Source organism: Mustelus asterias, chromosome 29 (assembly GCF_964213995.1).
Source record: "Mustelus asterias chromosome 29, sMusAst1.hap1.1, whole genome shotgun sequence".
NCBI lineage: Eukaryota > Metazoa > Chordata > Chondrichthyes > Carcharhiniformes > Triakidae > Mustelus > Mustelus asterias.
Window position 1 is genome coordinate 8,101,913 of NC_135829.1, and position 23,209 is coordinate 8,125,121.

General features: G+C 47.2%; 1 protein-coding gene across 1 annotated transcript; it reads left to right on the forward strand.

Annotated features, from left to right (window-relative positions):
- The first annotated feature begins 689 nt into the window (after positions 1-689).
- LOC144480423 (dual oxidase maturation factor 1-like) lies at positions 690-22,792 on the forward strand. The gene is made up of 8 exons (XM_078199832.1): positions 690-836; positions 2,288-2,345; positions 7,222-7,356; positions 9,052-9,265; positions 12,945-13,159; positions 14,152-14,324; positions 20,760-20,829; positions 22,596-22,792. Exons 1-7 carry the CDS (start codon positions 690-692, stop codon positions 20,805-20,807), a joined length of 990 nt encoding a protein of 329 aa, XP_078055958.1. The 3' UTR covers positions 20,808-20,829; positions 22,596-22,792.
- Positions 22,793-23,209: the final 417 nt, after the last annotated feature.

Here is a 23,209-nt window from a genome sequence, read left to right on the forward strand (position 1 = left end):
AACAAGTTGTGATATTCCGTTTGGACGGACGAATTGGTTCGACAGAGCTTCTCCAGAGCGAAAAAAAAAGAAACTTTACCACTTCTCTGAAAGTTGAATTGGCGTTAAAAGTGTGTTAGGTATTTGGAATTTCGAGAACGTTACCATATAAATGTGTATGTTCTTTTGTTTTTGACTTTTCGACCTTCCAACAAGATGCAGAAGTTTCTTTGCTAACTTATTTTAAACGTCGGAGAGAGAGAGAGGCCTGAGTTAAAATTGCAATGTGCTGGGCAAAATGGGACAAAAAAAAAAGAATTCGTTAAAATTAAGTTATTCTGCCTTTGGAAAGCTGGGGAACCGTTTTCGGGAATTGGTGGAGTTGGGAGTCATTCGTTAGAATTCTTCCAGAGAGCTAGAAGGGGCAAAGACGGGCTTTCTGAGCTGTTCTTTAATGATAAGAGCTGTTTCTGATAACATCTCTTTCTGAGCTGTTCTTTAATGATAAGAAATTCAGTTATACTGATCTGATTTATTTTATTTAGGGAGCACGGATTGTTCGATCGAATTTAACTGTGTTTCTGGTTGGATTTGTGTGTGTGTGTGTGTTATTCTGTCTCCTGTACAGGTACTTGCTAAGAGCACAATAATTTTGTCTTTATGTGTGCGTCTCTCTCTCTCTCCAGTTGCCAGAGCATCGCCTAACAATCATGACTCTCTTTAACGGCATCAGACCTTTCTATAGCCAAGACAGGACCGCCTTTATCTTTGCCATCAACTTGATCGTAATTATCGTGGTATTTCTGGTCTTCGCCTGCACCTTCCTAATCATCCTTCCCGGGATCAGAGGCAAAGGGGTAAGAACCCGGACTGACCCGTTCATTCCTCCAGCGACTCTTAACCATAAAGACCCGCCTCATAACGACCACTCTTGCAAGTCCCCCCCCACTTACCTGAGGCTCATTCTAATCTTAACATTTCAGACATGGGCTAGGCTCCATTTTTAAAGTAAAGCCTATTTATTAGTGTCACAAGTAGGCTTACATTAACACTGCAATGAAGTTATTGTGAAAAGTTTTAAGTTCATTTATTAATGTCGCAAGTAGGCTTACATTAACACTGCAATGAAGTTACTGTAAAAAGTTTAAAGTTTATTCGTGTCACAAGTAGGCTTACATTAACACTGCAATGAAGTTACTGTAAAAAGTTAAAAGTTTATTAATGTTGCAAGTAGTCTTACATTAACACTGCAATGAAGTTACTGTAAAAAGCTTAAAGTTTATTTATTAGTGTCACAAGTAGGTTTACATTAACACTGCAATGAAGTTACTGTAAAAAGTTTAGTGTTTATTTATTAGTGTCACAAGTAGGTTTACATTAACACTGCAATGAAGTTACTGTAAAAAATTTAAAGTTTATTTATTAGTGTCACAAGTAGGCTTACATTAGCACTGCAATGAAGTTACTGTAAAAAGTTTTAAGCTTATTTATTAGTGTCACGAGTAGGCTTACATTAACACTGCAATGAAGTTACTGTAAAAAGTTAAAAGTTTATTTATTAGTGTCACAAGTAGGTTTACATTAGCACTGCAATGAAGTTACTGTAAAAAGTTTTAAGCTTATTTATTAGTGTCACAGGTAGGCTTACATTAACACTGCAATGAAGTTACTGTAAAAAGTTTTAAGCTTATTTATTAGTGTCACGAGTAGGCTTACATTAACACTGCAATGAAGTTACTGCAAAAAGTTTTAAGCTTATTTATTAGTGTCACAAGTAGGCTTACGTTAACACTGCAATGAAGTGACTGTGAAAATCCCCTAGTCGCCACACTCCGGCACCTGTTCGGGTACACTGAGGGAGAATTTAGCACGGTCAATGCACCCTAACCAGCACGTCTTTCAGACTGTGGGAGGAAACCCACGCAGACACGGGGAGAACGTGCAAACTCTGCACAGACAGTGACCCGAGGCCAGGAATTGAACCGGGGTCCCTGGCGCTGTGAGGCAGCTGTGCTAACCACCGTGTGACTGTGCCGCCCATTGACCTGAGGTAACTCAGGCGACAAAAGCAGAAAATGCTGGAAAATCTCAGCAGGTCTGACAGCATCTGTGGAGAGAGAATAAAGCCAACGTTTCAAGTGTGGAGGTTCCGTTCATATCAAATTGCTGGACTGTTTAGCCGGTTTACTTTATCACTGAGTGGAGAATATCCAAAGACCCATTAGCTTAATCAATGGAACTCCCATTAAGTCAATAAAACATGCTTTTGTTTCTCTAATATTTGCTTTTTCATTTTATTGTTTTGCAGAGACTTTACTCATTCTGCAGAATTACTTTAAGTCTTCTTATCGGAGTCATCATTGTAGGTAGGTCAAACTACTTATCTTTAAGCAAACCAAAAAAAAATGCTTTGGATGCGCATGTAAAGCTCACTGCAGAACAAGGGGCCACATCGAATGTGTCGTCCTTTATAGATTTATTTATTAGTGTCACAAGTTAACACTGCAATGAAGTTACTGTGAAAATCCTCCGAGTCGCCATGTTCCGGTGCCTGTTTGGGCACACTGAGAGAGGATTTAGCACGGCCAATCCACCTAACCAGCACGTCGTTTGGACTGTGGGAGGAAACCGGAGCACACAGAGGAAACCCACGCAGACACGGGGAGAACGTGCAGACTCCGCACAGACAGTGTCCCAAGCCAGGATTCGAACCCAGGTCCCTGGCGCCGTGAGGCAGCAGTGCTAACCCACCGTGCCATCTTGCTACAGAGGTTTGGATACAAATGAAATACAAGAGGGCAAAAGCTTGGAGGTCCCTCGGAGTGGTGGGGAAACCGGGTGAATTGTTGGGCCTGTTGTTTTTCCGGTTTCTAAGCAGCATTGAAAGATCTAAGCTTCATATTACAGGCGTTTCGCGATTAACCTGCGAGTGAGGGTCAGCTAGGAACAGGTTAATATGTCTCAGGCGGCCATCAGTTGCTGCACTTTTGGATTTGGGACTGGAAGTGGGCGCTTTGCTGTGGGATGCAGTCCTGGGAATGTCCTCCGACTATTTCCGCAAGCGTACAAAAACCAAAATCTGTTCTGGTTAGTTCCAAATTATTTCTGGGCGTTGGCACCAGGTCTGTAGTGACAGAGCTGATGGCAGGACTCAGGGGAGATTGAATTTTTGGAACTTGGTTTTCCCATTCCCAGCCTTCAAATCCTTCAAGCTCCCTCACCCCACCCCACTTTGTAATCTCCTCCAGCCCTATAACCCTCCAAGATCCATCTACTCTTCCAATTCTGAGATTTGCCCTATTTCTTGCCCCAACATTCCCCACCTTTGGCAACTCTGTCTTCAGCCATTGAGACCCGAAGCTCTGGAACTCCCTTTCTACACCTCACGGACTCTCCGTACACCTTACTGATTCCCTGTACACCTCACTGCCCCTCTGTATACTCGTTGATTCTCTGTATACCTCACTGTCCCTCCCTCTCCATCTCACTGTCTCTCTCTCTCCATGTCACTGTCCCTCTCTCTCCATCTCACTGCCCCTCTCTCTCCATCTCACTGCCCCTCTCTCTCCATCTCACTGTCTCTCTTTCTCCATCTCACTGTCCCTCTCTCTCCATCTCACTGCCCCTCTCTCTCTCCATCTCACTGTCTCTCTTTCTCCATCTCACTGTCCCTCTCTCTCCATCTCACTGCCCCTCTCTCTCCATCCCACTGCCCCTCTCTCTCCATCTCACTGTCTCTCTTTCTCCATCTCACTGTCCCTCTCTCTCCATCTCACTGCCCCTCTCTCTCTCCATCTCACTGTCTCTCTTTCTCCATCTCACTGTCCCTCTCTCTCCATCTCACTGCCCCTCTCTCTCCATCCCACTGCCCCTCTCTCTCCATCTCACTGTCTCTCTTTCTCCATCTCACTGTCCCTCTCTCTCCATCTCACTGCCCCTCTCTCTCTCCATCTCACTGTCTCTCTTTCTCCATCTCACTGTCCCTCTCTCTCCATCTCACTGCCCCTCTCTCTCCATCTCACTGTCCCTCTCTCTCCATCTCACTGTCCCTCTCTCTCCATCTCACTGTCCCTCTCTCTCCATCTCACTGCCCCTCTCTCTCCATCTCACTGCCTCTCTCTCTCCATCTCACTGTCCCTCTCTCTCCATCTCACTGTCCCTCTCTCTCCATCTCACTGCCCCTCTCTCTCCATCTCACTGTCCCTCTCTCTCCATCTCACTGCCTCTCTCTCTCCATCTCACTGTCCCTCTCTCTCCATCTCACTGTCCCTCTCTCTCCATCTCACTGTCCCTCTCTCTCCATCTCACTGCCCCTCTCTCTCCATCTCACTGTCCCTCTCTCTCTCCATCTCACTGTCCCTCTCTCTCCATCTCACTGCCCCTCTCTCTCCATCTCACATCTCCATCTCACTGTCCCTCTCTCTCTCCCTCTCACTGTCCCTCTCTCTCCATCTCACTGTCTCTCTCTCTCCATCTCACTGTCCCCCTCTCTCCATCTCACTGCCCCTCTCTCTCCATCTCACTGCCCCTCTCTCTCCATCTCACTGCCCCTCTCTCTCCATCTCACATCTCCATCTCACTGTCCCTCTCTCTCCATCTCACTGCCCCTCTCTCTCCATCTCACTGCCCCTCTCTCTCCATCTCACTGCCCCTCTCTCTCCATCTCACTGCCCCTCTCTCTCCATCTCACTGCCCCTCTCTCTCCATCTCACTGTCCCTCTCTCTCCATCTCACTGCCCCTCTCTCTCCATCTCACTGCCCCTCTCTCTCCATCTCACTGCCCCTCTCTCTCCATCTCACATCTCCATCTCACTGTCCCTCTCTCTCCATCTCACTGCCCCTCTCTCTCCATCTCACTGCCCCTCTCTCTCCATCTCACTGCCCCTCTCTCTCCATCTCACTGCCCCTCTCTCTCCATCTCACTGCCCCTCTCTCTCCATCTCACTGCCCCTCTCTCTCCATCTCACTGCCCCTCTCTCTCCATCTCACTGTCCCTCTCTCTCCATCTCACTGTCCCTCTCTCTCCATCTCACTGTCCCTCTCTCTCCATCTCACTGCCCCTCTCTCTCCATCTCACTGCCCCTCTCTCTCCATCTCACTGTCCCTCTCTCTCCATCTCACTGCCCCTCTCTCTCCATCTCACTGCCCCTCTCTCTCCATCTCACTGCCCCTCTCTCTCCATCTCACTGCCCCTCTCTCTCCATCTCACTGCCCCTCTCTCTCCATCTCACTGCCCCTCTCTCTCCATCTCAGTGCCCCTCTCTCTCCATCTCACTGCCCCTCTCTCTCCATCTCACTGCCCCTCTCTCTCCATCTCACTGCCTCTCTCTCTCCATCTCACTGTCCCTCTCTCTCCATCTCACTGTCCCTCTCTCTCCATCTCACTGTCCCTCTCTCTCCATCTCACTGTCCCTCTCTCTCCATCTCACTGTCCCTCTCTCTCCATCTCACTGCCCCTCTCTCTCCATCTCACTGTCCCTCTCTCTCCATCTCACTGTCCCTCTCTCTCCATCTCACTGCCCCTCTCTCTCCATCTCACTGCCTCTCTCTCTCCTTTTTATATAATGTTCCTTAAAACCCAACTTTCTGAATCAAGCTTTTGGCCACCCAGGCAAATACCTTCTCCGATTAGTCTCAATGTTTGTCTGATGCACTTTCCTTGGGTCTTGTTGACGGTTAGTAGGACACAAGCCAGTTGTTGAGACCAGAACCTAAACATGGAGCTTTTCTTTCCTGAGAGAGATTATTGACTTATTCAGTCTCACAACTCCTTTCCCACTCAACCCAGTGCCCCATCCATCCCCTATTCACCTGTGCTCAGTTAATACTCATCAGAAGCTTTTTCCCAGGGTGGAAATATATAGTTATGAAAGCCCACCGACCCATAGGTTCCCTCACGGTGCCGGGGACCCGGGTTCGATTCCCGGCTTGGGTCACTGTCTGTGTGGAGTTTGCACGTTCTCCCCGTGTCTGCGTGGGTTTCCTCCGGGTGCTCCGGTTTCCTCCCACTGTCCAAAGATGCATGGGGTTAGATGGATTGGCCATGCTAAATTGCCCCTTATTGTCAGGGGGACTATCTAGGGTTAATGGGGTTATGGGATTGGGCCAGAGTGGGATTGTGGTCAGTGTCGACTTGATGGGCCAAACGGCCTCCTTCTGCACTGTAGGATTCTATGATTCTAATGTAGTCCTCACACTCCCGGCACCTGTTCGGGTACACTAAGGAAGAATTTAGCACGGCCAATTCGCCTAATCTTGCATATCTTTGGACTGTGAGAGGAAACCAGAGCACCCGGAGGAAACCCACACAGAAACAGGGAAACTGTGCAAACGCCACACAGACAGTGACCCGAGCTGGAAATCGAACCCGGGTCCCTAGCGCCACTGAGGCAGCAGTGCTAACCACTGTGCCACCGTGTCGCCCTGAGTCAACCCCATAACAACATTAAAGACAGCAAAATAAGCAAAATACTGCAGATGCTGGAATCTGAAACAAGAACAGAGGACTCTGGAAAAAATTGAGAAACTGGCAGCATCTACAAGGAGAGAGACAGAAACACAGTTCCTCTCCTGCTTGGTACTGCCAGAGTTGCTAGGTTGTTCCAGCATCCGCTGTTCTTCTAAAGGACAATAACACTCGCTCGGAATGGATTGGAATCCATAGGAATAAGCATTTTGCAGAGATCCAGTTACTCAATTGGTGGCACGGTGGTTAGCACTGCTGCCTCACAGCACCAGGGACCCGGGTTCAATTCCCAGCTCGGGTCACTGTCTGTGTGGAGTCTGCACGTTCTCCCCGTGTCTGCGTGGGTTTCCTCCGGGTGCTCCAGTTTCCTCCCACAATCCGAAAAACGTGCTGGTTAGATGGCATCGGCCGTGCTAAATTCTCCCTCAGTGTAACCCGAGCAGAAGTGTGGCGACTGGGGGAATTTTCACAGTAACTTCATTGCAGTGTTAATGTAAGCCTAATTGTGACACTAATGAATAAACTTTTTGATTTAAATAATCCACACTACCATTAATTTCTCAAACACCAAATTTAAGAGTTATGCTAATTCTTGGTTCCAAATCCGTTGTTTGCAATGGTCTGGGTTAATTTCGAAGATCTATAAATCATCTGCCAAAATGTAAGTTTAGTTCTGCTGTGAATTCCAACCACAAGAGAAGATTTTGTTGCACTTATCTATGGAAATCAGACACTTGCCAGCGGAGCTAACTGTGTACCATTGATACATTGTGTAGTGGTCAACTTCACTGGTGATTGGGAATCTGGATATGCTACAGTGAACACGACTTACAAGTCCTTCAGTAATGAAACAATCACTGCGAGAGTGGGGCTACACATTGGACTGGCAGGCATCAATGTGACACTGGAAGGTAGGACATTTCCTTGCTGCGTGGGCCTTTTATTCGTTGCAAACTTAGCCGCTGTTGCAAACTGGCACCAACCCTTAGCTGCTTAAGGACCAGAATGTCATGTGGCGTTGAGTGTTGGCTGCTTGTTAGCTACTCGAGACACTGCATTATCAGAAAAAAAGAGCAGGAGTAGATCCTTAGAAGCTCGGCCTGACGCTGAGTTTAAGGCAATTTGCTTCTGGATGGGGAAATCATCACAGAGCCACAGTAAAGGCCATTCAACCCATCTAGTCCCTGTCAGCTATCAGCAGAAGCTATTAGCTAGTCCAACTTCCATGGATTAGGTCCATAATTTTGAATTAGCAACATAGAAACTAGAAACAGGAGTAGGCCATTCAGCCCTTCGAGCCTGCTGCACCATTCATTTTGATCATGGCTGATCATCAAATTCAATATCCTGATCCCCCCCTTCCCCCCCGCCCCAACCCCCATATCCCTCGATCCCTTTAGCCCCAAGAGCAGTATCTAATTTCTTCCTGAAATCACACAACGTTTTGGCCTCAACTACTTTCTGTGGGAGCGAATTCCACACCTTCACCACCCTCTGGGTGAAGAAATTTCTCCTCACCTCAGTTCTAAAAGATTTACCCCTTATCCTCAAACTATGATCCATAGTTCTGGATGATGTACGGGTGGCACAGTGGGGTTAGCACTGCTGCCTCTCAATGCTAGGGAACCAGGTTAGATTCCCACCTTGGGTCATTGTCTGTGTGGAGTTTGCACGTACTCCCCGTGTCTGCGTGCGTTTCCTCCAAATGCTCCGGTTCCCTCCCACAGTCCGAAAGATGTGCTGGTTAGGGTGCATTGGCCGTGCTAAATTCTCCCTCAGTGTACCTGAACAGGCACCGGAGTATGACGACTAGGGGTTTTTCACAGTAACTTCACTGCAGTGTTAATGTAAGCCTACTTGTGACACTAATAAATAAACTTTAAAAATAAACTTTATAAACTGAATTCCACACATTCACCACCCTCTGGGTGAAGAAATTTCTCCTCACCTCAGTTCTAAAAGGTTTACCCCTTATCATCAAACTATGACCCACTAGTTCTGGATGATGTACGGGTGGCACAGTGGGGTCAGCACTGCTGCCTCTCAATGCCAGAGGCCCAGGTTAGGTTGCCAGCTTGGGTCATTGTCTATGAGGAGTCTGCACATTCTCCCCGTGTCTGCGTGGGTTTCCTCCGGGTGCTCCTGTTTCCTTCTGTAGTCCAAAAGAAGTGCTGGTTAGGTACATTGTCCATGCTAAATTCTCCCTCACTGCACCTGAGTAGGCGCCAGATGTGTGGCGACTAGGGGATTTTCACAGTAACTTCATTGCAGTGTTAATGTAAGCCTACTTATGACCAATAAATAAATAAACTTCATAAACTGAATTCCACACATTCACCACCCTCTGGGTGAAGAAATTTCTCCTCACCTCAGTCCTAAAAGATTTACCCCTTATCCTCAAACTATGACCCTTACGTGTTGGAGCGACTAGGGGATTTTCACAGTAACTTCATTGCAGTGTTAATGTAAGCCGACTTGTGACACCAATAAAATAAACTGTAAACTGGATTTTAAATCTGCTATTTTCTAACCTGCGGGGGCTCTTTCTCATCATTACTTTCTCTGTCTGGATTGATGTGAGGATACTTCATGTGGTTTGCTTGCAGGGCTCCCTCAAAGCCAGCTGAACGAAACCATCGATTACAATGAGAACTTTCTGTGGAGATTTAAACGGAACTACGATGAGCAATATTCCACTGGACTCGACCGAGGGCTTCCGTACCCGATATTGTACATTGCAGAGAAGTTTCACAGAAATGGCCCCTGCCTTGTTCATGAGCAGTACAGATTTTCTGGACACTATGCAACATCCATGATGTGGTGAGCATTTTAAATCCAATTTCTGGCATATTTGAAGTTTAGGCATTTCTTGGTGCTGACTCAAGGCCAACCGTCCATTTCTTGGACTCGGAATCTAGGTCAGTGGCCATTGCTGAACGAACAGATGGGTTAAGGGTACAATTTTGAGTGGCCCCCGCACCAAGATAAGGAGTGGCACGGTGGTTAGCACTGCTGCCTCAAAGCGTCAGGGACCCAGGTTCGATTCCGGCCTCGGGTGACTGTCTGTGTGGAGCTTACACCTTCTCCCCCAGGTCTGCGTGGGTTTCCTCTGGGTGCTCCTGTTTCCTCCCACAGTCAAAAAGATGTGTAGGTTAGGTAGATTAGTCACGATAAATTGCCCCTTAGTGTCCAAAGATGTGAAAATTTGGTGGATTAGCCATACTAAATTGCCCCTTAGTGTCCAAAGATATGCAGGTTAGATGGATTAGCCATGATAAATTGCCCCTTAGTATCCAAAGATGTGCAGGTTAGATGGATCAGCCATGATAAATTGCCCCTTAGTATCCAAAGATGTGCAGGTTAGATGGATTAGCCATGATAAATTGCCCCTTAGTGTCCAAACATGTGTAGGTTAGGTGGATTGGCCATGCTAAATTGCCCCTTAGTGTCCAAAGATGTGTAGGTTAGGTGTATTAGCCATGATAAATTGTCCCTTGGTGTCCAAAGATGTGTAATTTAGGGGGATTAGCAGGATAAATACGTGGGGTTTTGGAGGTAGGGCGCGGGTGGGCCTGTGTAAGATGTTTTGTTGGAGAGTTGGCACAGACTGAATGGCCTCTTTTGGCCCTGTAGGGATTCTGTGAGTCCAAGAAATGAGTTCAAAGACAATGATAATAAAAGGTGAACTAAATTTATCTATCTGGTCCTTGGTGGACCAGCACCCAAGCATGTCCACGTAGGAACCTGGGTGGCTTTTAAGGAAGGGAAACCTTCACCGCTACCCAGCCTGGTGGAGAATACGTGATTGCCTCTATTTTGCCCAGCAATTCAGCCTCAGTTAGTAAATGTGGGGAGCCACCACACTATTTTGTGTGGCTCAGGCAAGTCGTTGCTATTGTGAGGGGGTGGGGAAAGCGGGAAGGGGGGAGGATTAGTGAGCGGTAGCACAGTGGTTAGCACTGCTGCCTCACAGTGCCGGGGACCTGGGTTCGATTCCCGGCTTGGGTCACCGTCAGTGTGGAATCTGCACGTTCTCCCCGTGTCTGTGTGGGTTTCCTCCGGGTGCTCCGGTTTTACTCCCACAGTCCAAACATGTGCGGGTTAGGTGGATTGGCCATGCTAAATTGCCCCTTAGTGTGAGGGGGACTAGCTAGGGTAAATGCATGGGGTTACGGGGATAGGGGGCTGGGTGGGATTGTGGTCGGTGCAGACTCGATGGGCCGAATGGCCTCCTTCTGCACTGTAGGGATTCTATGACTCTAAGTGAGGAATGAACACTTATTGTCATTAAACAAAAGTGTGAGAGGTGTGTGTGATGTGTGAGACATCAGCTTCAGAAGCAAGAAAGTACATAATTGCAGAGGCTGGGTAAAGACTTTTGGCTCGAGTCGAAGAATAGAAAAAAACGAGAAGAGGATTGCACATTCGAAACGTGACTAAAACTCGAGGGCTCAACATACCGGAGCAAAAAGGGTCGAGGGGGGCCTCATGATGTGGTTTGTGAGACTGAATCGCGAGAGATTATTTCCACTGGCTAATGAAGGGTTTGAATTCAGAGTTCACACCAAACACAGAAAGGAGAGTTTTGGTGATTCCCTTCACCCTCCGCACACAAAGGGCTGTGGAATGCACCAATGTAAGAGGACAAAGTAGCTGAAACAACCACAGTGTGTAAGAGCGAGTTGTTTTGAGTGCTTGGTTGGATATGATCGGTACAAGGAGATACCAACAAAATGGGATTGAAAAGACGGAATCTGGAGTTAGTCCAGCACAGAATGAACTCGACTGCTTTCTTTGACGATCTAGTTTCTACCATTCTGTGAACCTACTTAAGAGCTACAAAGAAAAGGACAAAGAAAATTACAGCACAGGAACAGGCCCTTTGGCCCTCCAAGCCTGCACCGACCATGCTGCCCGATTGAACTAAAACCCCCTACCCTTCCGGGGACCGTATCCCTCTATTCTCATCCTATTCATGTACTTGTCAAGATGCCGCTTAAAAGTCACTATCGTACCTGCTTCCACTACCTCCCCCGCCAGCGAGTTCCAGGCACCCACCACCCTCTGTGTAAAAAAAAAATCTTGCCTCGTACATCTCCTTTAAACCTTGCCCTCGCACCTTCAATCTGTGCCCCCTAGTGAAACAGCATCAAGTTTTTACATCGGTTCTGAATTGTGCCATTTGTCACCCAAAGAATCACAATTTAACATAAATTGGAGGTACTTTTTTTTTGACTGGGTCCGAATCATAACAGTAGTAATTGACTCTTCTATCCTGGGACAAAGCTTCTGATTATCCACTCTGTCCATGCCCCTCATAATCATACACTTAAAGAACAGTCTTATGCTTAAACGGTTTGAGTTGTAAATCATTCAATCAAGTGAACTGTTATGATTCGGACCCACTCAAAAATAAATGTACCTCCAATTTATGTTAAATTGTGATTCTTTGGGTGACAATTGGCACAATTCAGAACTGATGTAACAACTTGACGCATATGTAACCCAATGTTTCACTATGAGTGGCACGATGGCACAATGGTTAGCACTGCTGCCTCACAGCACCAGGCATCCAAGTTCGATTCTGGCCTTGGCCGACTGTCCGTGTAGAGTTTGTACATTCTCCCCGTGTCTTCATGAGTTTCTTCTGGGTGCTCCGATTTCCTCCAACAGTCCAAAGATGTTTTAACGTTTATTTATGAGTGTCACAAGTAAAGTTTAAAGTTTATTTATTTATCAGTCACATGTAGGCTTACATTAACACGGCAATGAAGTTACTGTGAAAATCCCCGAGTCGCCACACATTCGCGCCAGTTCGGGTTACACTGAGGGAGAATTTAGCACGGCCAATGCACCTAACCAGCATGCCTTTCAGACTGTGGGAGGAAATCGGAGCACCCGGAGGAAACCCACGCAGAGGGAGAACTTGCTGACTCCGCACAGTCACCCAAGGCTAGAATCGAACCTGGGTCACTGGCGCTGTGAGGCAGCAGTGCTAACCACTGTGCCACTGTGATGTGTGGATTAGGTTGATTGGCCATGCTAAATTGCCCCTTAGTGTCAAGGGGATTAGTAGGGTAAATAGGTGGGGCTTGGGTGGGGTTGTTTTCGGTCCAGGCTCGATGGGCCGAATGGCCTCCTTCTGCACTGTAGGGATTCTACGATGACTTGCCTTAACAGATGGACAACCTTTTTTTAAAATTCATTCGTGGGACATGGGCATCGCTGGCGGGCCAGCATTTATTGCCCATTCCCAGTTACCTGGCTCAGCTGAAGCATCTAAAAGGAAGTGTGAGAGATACCCGGGCAGTGGGCAAACTGATTGCAGGATGGGAGAGGGGCAGAGTGAGGAGGGAGATTTAGGTTCTAGCAGAGCTGTGTGCTCATTTGCTACATTCCCATTTTATTGGTCAAAGGAAAGTGATGTGGAGTGAATATTCAGGACACAGGGGCTCTCTGCTGCAGATCTAACCTTGTGCTTTTGTTCTTTCTGGAATAGGGTGGCATTCTGTGCCTGGGTCATCACCAACGTTCTCTTTTGCATGCCAACGATTGTGTACGGAGGGTACATGGCTTTGGTTACATTTGCATTCATGATCTTTGGAGTCATCTCATTTGCCACCACGCAGAGTGCACCCCTCTGTGTGATTCAGTTCGGTCCAACGACACTGAGGACTAGTTTGGGTGGTTCCTTCTGGCTCACATTAGCCACTGGTGAGTACACAGACTGTGTGCTGCAGAATACAAGAGGTACACAAGCAACCTTCATGTTTAGTCATTCGTGGGACATGGGCATCGCTGGCTGGGCCAGCATTTATTGCCCATCCCTAGTTGCCCGAGGGCAGTTGAGAGTCAACCACATTGCTGTGGCTCTGGAGTCACATGTAGGCCAGACCAGGTAAGGATGGCAGATTTCCTTCCCTGAGGGACATTAGTGAACCAGATGGATTTTTCCTACAATCGACAATGGTTTCATGGTCATCAGTAGATTCTTAATTCCAGATGTTTTTATTGAATTCAAATTCCACCATCTGCCGTGGCAGGATTTGAACCCGGGTCCCCAGAACATTAGCTGAGTTTCTGGATTAATAGTCTAGCGATAATACCACTGGGCCATCGCCTCTCCCATAAAGATTGTAAGATGAGTTTTTGACTTTCTTAAAGGCTTCTTTCCATGGCTCATTCCAATACATTCCACTGATATTTCTTTAAAAGCAGACTAGTAATGTTGAAAGATTAGGTATAAGGACTGCAGATTTCCTTCCCTAAAGGATGAGAGTGAACCCAGATGGGTTTTTCCGACAGTGGCCATCAGTAGATTCTTAATTCCAGATATTTTTCCACATTGAATTCAAATTCCCCCATCTGCCGCGGTGAGACTCAAACCGGGGTCCCCAGTGCATTCGCCTGGGTCTCTGGATTAATAGGCTAGCAATAAGACCACTAGCAATAAGACCACTAGGCCATCGCCTTCCCCATAGCATGGCCAATTCACCTAACCTGTACATCATTGCCCCTCAGGAAAGGGGTGCTAATTGGAAATGGGTTCATTGGTTGAAAAAGAGGTGCCTTGGAGTCGAGGGGAAGGGGCGGTCGTGGTGTGGGAGATGATGAGATTAAAATTGGGGCCTTTACATTCTAAATCTCCACCAACCGCAGCTTTGGAAACTGCACCGACTAACGGATTATTTTCCTCTTTGATCTAGCATTGCTGTGTTTGGTTCTTGGAGTCCTTGTGATCATTATGGACTGCTGTAACCCAGAGAAACTGAGAATGTTCTTCATGCTGGATGGAGAGGATGAAGACAATGCTGAACTGAGCAATGGATTCATGAACGAGGGTTTTGCCGACGATTACGGCGATGTTCTCTATTTAAATGTAGGTTTAAAACAAGGCTTGCGGTTTTACCCATTTTAATCACGCGTTACTCTTTCTGTCCCTCAAACTGTTTTCAACAGTTTTTCAAACTGGAGGCCTGTGACCAGCGGTGTGCCTCAGGGATCAGTGCTGGGCCCACTGTTATTTGTCATTTATATTAATGATTTGGATGAGAATATAGGGGGCATGGTTAATAAGTTTGCAGATGACACCAAGATTGGTGGCATAGTGGACAGTGAAGAAAGTTATCTCCAATTGCAATGGGATCAATTGGGCCAGTGGGCTGACGAATGGCAGATGGAGTTTAATTTAGACAAATGCGAGGTGATGCATTTTGGTAGATTGAACCAGGGCAGAACTTACTCAGTTAATGGTAGGGCGTTGGGGAGAGTTACAGAACAAAGAGATCTAGGGGTACATGTTCATAGCTCCTTGAAAGTGGAGTCACAGGTGGACAGAGTGGTGAAGAAGGCATTCGGCATACTTGGTTTCATCGGTCAGAACATTGAATACAGGAGTTGGGACGTCTTTCTGAAGTTGTACAAGACATTGGTAAGGCCACACTTGGAATACTGTGTGCAATTCTGGTCACCCTATTATAGAAAGGATATTATTAAGCTAGAAAGAGTGCAGAAAAGGTTTACTAGGATGCTACCAGGACTTGATGGATTGAGTTATAAGGAGAGGCTGAATAGACTTTTTTCTCTGGAGCTGAGGAGGCTGAGGGGTGACATTATAGAGGTCCATAAAATAATGAGGGGCATAGACAAGGTAGATAGTCAGTATCTTTTCCCAAAGGTAGGGGAGTCTAAAACTAGAGGGCATAGGTTTAAGGTGAGAGGGGAGAGATACAAAAGTGTCCAGAGGGGCATTTTTTTCACACAGAGGGTGGTGAGTGTCTGGAACAAGCTGCCAGAGGTAGTAGTAGAGGCGGGTACAATTTTGTCTTTTGAAAATCATTTAGATAGTTACATGGGTACGATGGGTATAGAGGGATATGAGCCAAATGCGGGCAATTGGGATTAGCTTAGGGGTTTAAAAAAAAAAGGTCGGCATGGACAAGTTGGGCCGAAAGGCCTCTTTCCATGCTGTAAACCTCTATGACTCTATGACTCTCCTTCCATTGTAAAGGACACTCTATTCAGTAGCTACTTGGGTGAGCAGAAAATCAGGCCATTTTCCTACGATAAGAATGGGTAGAATATGATTAAACAGGTATAAGACTGTAAGATATAGGAGCAGAAGTAGACCATTCGGCCCATCGAATCTTCTCCGCCATTCGATCATGGTTGATAAGTTTATCAACCCCATTCTCCTGCCTTTTCCCCGTAACTTTTGATCACCTTACCAATCAAGAACCTATCTATCTCTGTCTTAAATACACTCAATGACCTGGCCTCCTCTGTGGCAATGAATTCCACAGATTCACCGCCCTCTGGCTGAAGAAATTCCTCCTCATCTCGGTTCTAAAGGGTCGTCCCTTCACTCTGAGGCTGTGCCCTCGGATCCGAGTCTCTCCGACTAATGGAAACATCCCCCCACGTCCACTCTATCCAGACCTTTCAGTATTCTGTAAGGTGGTAAGATATTTCAAAGGGATTGCCAGTTAGTATGGTGTAAAACCAACAGAGGACTAGATTTTTCTGTCTGTTAGGAGTTTTCCAATTTCCTTATCTGAAGTATATTGAGGAAATCTCCATTATGTTATAATGTCCTTGCATTAAGAGAGTTGGCATGCCTCAACTGGTACTTCCCCAACCTCCGAGAGAACCCAGCCATTTTTTCAGGTAAACCAGCATGTTCACAGTGGCATTGGACTGGGGTGGTCACAATGAGAACTCTCACTACACCAAGTTAAAGTCCAACAGGTTTATTTGGAATCACGAGCTTTTGGAGCGCTGCTCCTACTTCAGGTGGATTGACCATGCTAAATTGCCCCTTAGTGTTCAAAGCAGTGTAGGTTATGTGGTTTGACCATGCTAAATTGCCCCTTAGTGCCCAAAGATGTGCGGGTTAGGTGGATTGGCCATGCTAAATTGCCCCTTAGTGTCCAAAGATGTGCGGGTTAGGTGGATTGGCCATGCTAAATTGCCCCTTAGTGCCCAAAGATGTGCAGGTTAGTTGGATTGGCCATGCTCAATTGCCCCTTAGTGCCCAAAGATGTGCAGGTTAGATGGATTGGCCATGCTAAATTGCCCCTTAGTGTCCAAAGATGTGCGGGTTAGGTGGATTGGCCATGCTAAATTGCCCCTTAGTGTCCAAAGATGTGCAGGTTAGGTGGATTGGTCATGCTAAATTGCCCCTTAGTGTCCAAAGATGTGCAGGTTATGTGGATTGGCTATGCTAAATTGCCCCCTAGTGTCAGGGTATTAGCAGGGTAAATACGTGGGGTTACGGGGATAGGACCTGGGTGGGATTGTTGGGGCAGGTCTGATAGGCTGAATGGCCTCCTTCTGCATTGTAGGGATTCTGTGATTCTGTTCTCTGAATCTAATCAGGTTAGTGCACAGGACCAGCAATACAAACTCACTGTTTGAGCAGAGATTAATGCTGTTCCTTACAATCTGACCCAGTCACAATGGGGCCATCTATTATCCGAGAAATGTCATGAATTCAGGCCAAGCACTGTTAATTTTACGAGAAGAGGAAAGCTGAACGAAAACATTGAACAATGGCCCATTCTTTATGTTTCGGGCGCGGAGAATCCACTTTTATTTCTAATGCGATCTTGGAAGATAGCAACATCAGGCAGTATTTCTGTTCTCCTTTGTCTCGGCATTATCAGCCTTGTTTTCAGTTGTCTTATCTGTTGAATGTCTCTAAGAGGGCATTTCTCAAGGTGGGGTACCTGTACTCCGGGGGGTATGGCAATTCCGTATTGGGGCGGGGGGGGGGGGTACTTTTCATTTAATTGTGTAAGGGCAGATTTTCAGGGATGGGAATTCTTTCTGACCTTTCCCCATTCCCAACCTCCCCCTGCCCCCCCCAACATCCCTGTAGTCCGGGTCTCAAATATCCCTCTGGTTCTCGGGAGGCCCCTTTCCCGCGGCATCTCCCCTCATACGTTAGGCCTCTCCCTGCCACACTGGCCTCCGATAGGCACACAAGTGCATTGAAGTTGTGCCAATGAGCAAGCAGGCAGGAGCAAAACAAGCCGCGATTGGAGGAGAGCGAGAAATGGGAGGGTGAGTGTTGGCGTATAAGCCTGTGCACCGGCCTGGTGATGGGATAATAGCAGCAGCTGCCAACCGGACCAATGTCCGACTGGGGTAGAAATATGTGGACACTAGGCCCAGGGGACATCCAAGGCCATGGGCCAAATGCTGATAGCTGTTTGATGGCTGGCACAGACATGATGGGCTGAAGGGCCTCTTTCTGCACTTGAGGCATGGTGGTTCAGTGGTTAGCACTGCTGCCTCACAGCGCCAGGGACCCGGGTTGGATTCCCAGCTTGGGTCACTGTCTGTGTGGAGTCTGCATGTTCTCCCCGTGTCTGCATGGGTTTCCTCCAGGTGCTCTGGCTTCCTCCCAAAGATGTGCGGGTTAGGTGGATTGGCCATGCTAAATTGCCCATTAATGTCTAAAGGTATGCAGGTTAGGTGGATTGGCCATGCTAAATTGCCCCTTAGTGTCCAAAGATGTGCAGGTTAGGTGGATTGGCCATGCTAAATTGCCCCTTAGTGTCCAAAGATGTGCGGGTTAGGTGGATTGGCCATGCTAAATTGTCCATTAGTGTCCAAAGATGTGCGGGTTAGGTGGATTGGCCATACTATATTGCCCATTAGTGTCTAAAGATGTGCGGGTTAGGTGGATTGGCCATGCTAAATTGTCCATTCGTGTCCAAAGATGTGCGGGTTAGGTGGATTGGCCATGCTAAATTGCCCATTAGTGTCTAAAGATGTGCAAGTTAGGTGGATTGGACATGCTAAATTGCCCCTTAGTGTCCAAAGATGTGCGGGTTAGGTGGATTGGCCATGCTAAATTGCCCATTAGTGTCTAAAGATGTGCGGGTTAGGTGGATTGGCCATGCTAAATTAGCCCTTTTGTGTTAGGGGGACTAGCAGGATAAATACGTGGATTATCAGGGTAAACACATGGGGTTATGGGGGTAGGTCCTTGGTAGGATTGTTGTCGGTGCAGGTTTGATGGGCCAAGTGGCCTCCTCCTGCACTGTAGGAATTCTATGATAACTCCCAAAGCCAGAATGGTACCACCATTCACGCCAGCGGGATTTTCCCATCCCAGTGCAGTGAACGGAGACTTGGCTGAGCGCCAAATTCTCCGACCTCGCTGCAGCGGGAGTGTGGCGTGTAAGATGGCCAGTAAGATCACACCCTAAGACTCTATTAGAAGGGTAAGCAAATAAAATGATCATGAATTTGTGTTTACCAGTAATGTTTAATTATGATGATTTACAAAACTATTTAGAAGTGTAGGTACTGCCTGTCAGGGTACATGGAAAGTTGATAAATCTGAAAAGGGGTACACGACCAAGAAGTTTGATTATGACCTTCTTTAAGACTTTATAAGGCTCTGGTCAGACCACATTTGGAATATTGCGAGCAATTTTGGGCCCTGTCTCTAAAGAAGAATGTGCTGGTCTTGGAAAGGGTTCAGAGGGGGTTCACGAGAATGATCCCGGGAATGAAAGGCTTGACGTATGAGGAGCGTTTGAGGACTCTGGGTCTGTACTCGATGGAGTTTAGAAGGATGAGGGGGGGGGATCTCATTGAAACTTACAGAATACTGAAAGGCCTGGATAGAGTGGATGTGGAGAAGATGTTTCCATTAGTGGGAGAGACTCGGATCCGAGGGCACAGCCTCAGAGTAAAGGGACGACCCTTTAGAACCGAGATGAGGAGGAATTTCTTCAGCCAGAGAGTGGTGAATCTGTGGAATTCATTGCCACAGAAGCTGTGGAGGGCAGGTCATTGAGTGTATTTAAGACAGAGATACATAGGTTCTTGATTGGTAAGGGGATCAAAGGTTACGGGGAAAAGGTGGGAGAATAGGGTTGAGAAACTTATCAGCCATGATCGAATGGCAGAGCAGACTCGATGGGCCGAATGGCCTAATTCTGCTCCTATATCTTATGGTCTTATGGTCTAAGACATTCCTTAAGTCCCATTTCATTGACTAAGTATTTGGCCAGAGCTTATGGGCCACCCCTTCTTCAGCTGCACGGGTCCAGAAGCATCTCAGACATTTTTTGACATTTGAGCATTCCAGAAAGCTGGAAATAACTTAATATATCTGAGGCTCCACCAAGTTTTGTGTAGTATCACTTCAAACAATTGGTAAAAGAGATTGGTTTCATTAAACATGGCATAATGGGCGGCACGGTGGCACAGTGGTTAGCACTGCTGCCTCACATTGCCAGGGAGCTGGGTTCAATTCCTGGTTTGCGTCATTGTCTGTGCGGAGTCTGCACATTCTCCCCGTGTCTGCGTGGGTTTCCTCCGGGTGCTCCGGTTTCCTCCCACACTCCAAAGATGTGCGGCTTAGGTTGATTGGCCATGCTAAATTGCCCCTTAGCGTCAGGGGGATTAGCAGGGTAAATATGTGGAGTTATGGGAATAGGGCCTGGGTGGAATTGTGGTCGGTCCAGACTCGATGGGCCGAATGGCCTCCTTCTGCTCTGTAGGGATTCTATGATTCTATAACCTCTGTAACTGATTCGCAGATTTAAGACTACTCTGCATTTAATTTGATTTATTATTGTCACATGTATTAGTATATAGTGAAAAGTATTGTTTCTTGCGCGCTATATAGACAAAGCATACCATTCATAGAGAAGGAAAGGAGAGAGTGCAGAATGTAGTGTTACAGTCATAGCTAGGGTGTAGAGAAAGATCAACTTAATGCAAGGTAGGCCCATTCAAAAGTCTGGTGGCAGCAGGGAAGTCTTGAGTCGGTTGGTACGTGACCTCAGACTTTTGTATCTTTTTCCCAAAGGAAGAAGGTGGAAGAGAGAATGTCCGGGTACGTGGCGACCTTGATTATGCTGGCTGCTTTGCTGAGGCAGCGGGGAGTGTAGACAGAGTCAATGGATGGGAGGCTGGTTTGCGTGATGGACCTTTTGTAGTTCCTTGCGGTCTTGGGCAGAGCAGGAGCCATACCAAGCTGTGATACAACCAGAAAGGATGCTTTCTATGGTGCATCTATAAACGCTGGTGAGAGTCGTAGCTGACATGCCAAATTTCCTTAGTCTCCTGAGAAAATAGAGGCATTGGTGTTGGCATGGGGGGACCAGGACAGGTTGTTGGTGATCTGGACACCTAAAAACTAAAATCTGGGGAAGTAAAACCGCCTTAGGATATGCCATGGTTCTATAACCTGTGTAACTGATTCACAGATTTAAGATGACGCTGCTTGTTTACAATCCCAATGTTTCTGTTGGTGTGTAATGATTGTTTCTAAATCTTTTAATCCCAGAAAATGGAACGTGGTTTGAAAAAGAAGGACCTTGCTGTTTATACCTAACGCAATGCCACTGGACTGAAAGGTATGTTTGATATCTGCACAAAACACATGTGTCTCAAGCCAGCTCACTCTGGTTTTTGGTTACCAAGGATGCGAAGTGGTATTGTACCAGAGTCTCCCTCAGGGATTGAAGATGGTTTGGTTCCACTCCCAGTCGACGGGTTTTGTGATGGTCGGTGAGTCCAATTGTGCGATAGGCTTCTCCACTTTGGTTGGTCATAAGCCAAGACCGCCCCCTCCCCTCCCCTCCCCCCACCATGAGCTGAGGGGTACGGTTGGCCTTTTCAGAGGCTGCTTTGGGAACACCTCAACTGCCTTCCTAGGCGGCACGGTGGCACAGTGGTTAGCAACGCTGCCTCACCGCGCCAGGGACCTGGGTTCGATTCCGGCCTTGGGTCACTGTCTGTGCAGAGTCTGCACATTCTCCCCGTGTCTGCGTGGGTTTCCTCCGGGTGCTCCGGTTTCCTCCCACAGCCCGGAAGACGTGCTGGTTAGGGTGCGTCGGCCGTGCTAAATTCTCCCTCAGTGTAACCCGAACAGGCGCTGGAGTGTGGCGACTGGGGGATTTTCACAGTAACTTCATTGCAGTGTTAATGTAAACCTATTTGCGACACTAATAAATAAACTTTAAACTTAAAAGAAGGGCAATGAGGGAGAGAGAGAGAGGGACACAGAGATTCCATGCACCGACTGTGACTGTACACCAGTGAGTTTAAAAAAATCCTCACTTGTCATGTCTGAAAACATCTTAAATATCTAACAGCTTTTCATAGAATCCCTACAGTATAAAAATAGGCCATTTGGCCCATCGAGTCTGTACCGACCACAATCCCTCCCTGGCCCTATCCCTGTAACCCCACATATTTGCCCTGCTAACCTTGCCCTGACATTAAGATCAATTTAGCATGGCCAATCCACCTAAGCCACACATCTTTGGACTCTGGGAGGAAACCGGGGCACCCGGAGGAAACCCACACAGACACGGGGAGAATGTGCAAACTCCGCACAGACAGTGACCCGAGCCAGGAATCGAACCCGGGTCCCTGGCGCCGTGAGGCAGCAGTGCTAACCACTGTGCCACTGCCTTTGACTCCTTCCTGGAAGGGTTCCCAATTCCCATAACCCCGTACGTTTATCCCGCTAATCCCTGTAACTTACACATCTTTGGACACTAAGGGGCAATTTAGCATGGCCAATCCACCTAACCTGCACATCATTGGGTAATGAGCATGACCAATCAAAATTAAAAGTTAAAAGTTTATTTATTAGTCACAAGTAAGGCTTACATTAACACTGCAATGAAGTTACTGTGAAATTCCCCTCGTCGCCACACTCCGGCACCTTTTCAGGTCAATGCGCCCTAACCGGCACATCTTTCAGAATGTGGGAGGAAACCGGAGCACCCGGAGGAAACCCACGCAGACACGGGGAGAATGTGCAAAAACTCCACACAGACAGTGACCTGAGGCTGGAATGGAACGCGGGTCCCTAGCGCTGTGAGGCAGCAGTGCTAACCCACTGTGCCACCGCGCCACCCACCAGGCCTCAGTCTTTCCGATATTCTCGGAGGGCCCAAGTAAAGATCCGCAAAAGTATTCCTAAGACCTCTTGATAATCAGAGGGAATCTTAACTCACCCTTTTTCATGCTTGTTCATGGGGGAAAGCGAACAAAAGAAAGGGAAGAGTGTTTTGAGTATCGTTGAGTTGATGTGATGATAAGGAAAGGGGTGCGTTGCCCTTCACTCAGCAGAAGTATTTCATTTTCTCCCCCTCTTGGTTTTTTGCAGGATTACCAAGCGGCACAGGGCTCACTCAGCTGCGCAAGAGCTTCACTGGCCAACTCTCGAAGGACGTCCAAATTTAATGTGTACCTGACGATTTATCTTAGATCATTTTGCGAACTGACAGCGAAGGCGCCTTGGGGCCAACTTGACACTGTCGAAAGTGAGTGCAGGCTCACGCTTCTTGCGGAATATTCGATAAATGTGGCCGTTTTTTTGTTTTAACTTGCGTCTTGTGCCAGAAATTCAAGGTCAGAGCAGCAACAGAGCCCGGCCTGCGCTAAGAGGGACAACTATTCATAATCAGACTTCATTCATTGCTCTACGACCCAACAAAGACGACATTTAAACATGCAAAGTGCAGCGAAAGGACACACTGCGCCTTAGGAGACAAGACAAATGCACTTTAATGGATTAGCATTAGGATTCTTAATGAACATTTTACAGGGAATGCTTTCCGATTAAGAGTCAGCAGAGACTGTGGAGCGTCTTCTCTTTTGATTTTAGGATTGACTGGTAGTTCTGTATGTAGGGCGGCACGGTGGCACAGTGGTTAGCACTGCTGCCTCACAGCACCAGAGACCCGGGTTCGATTCCCGGCTTGGGTCACTGCCTGTATG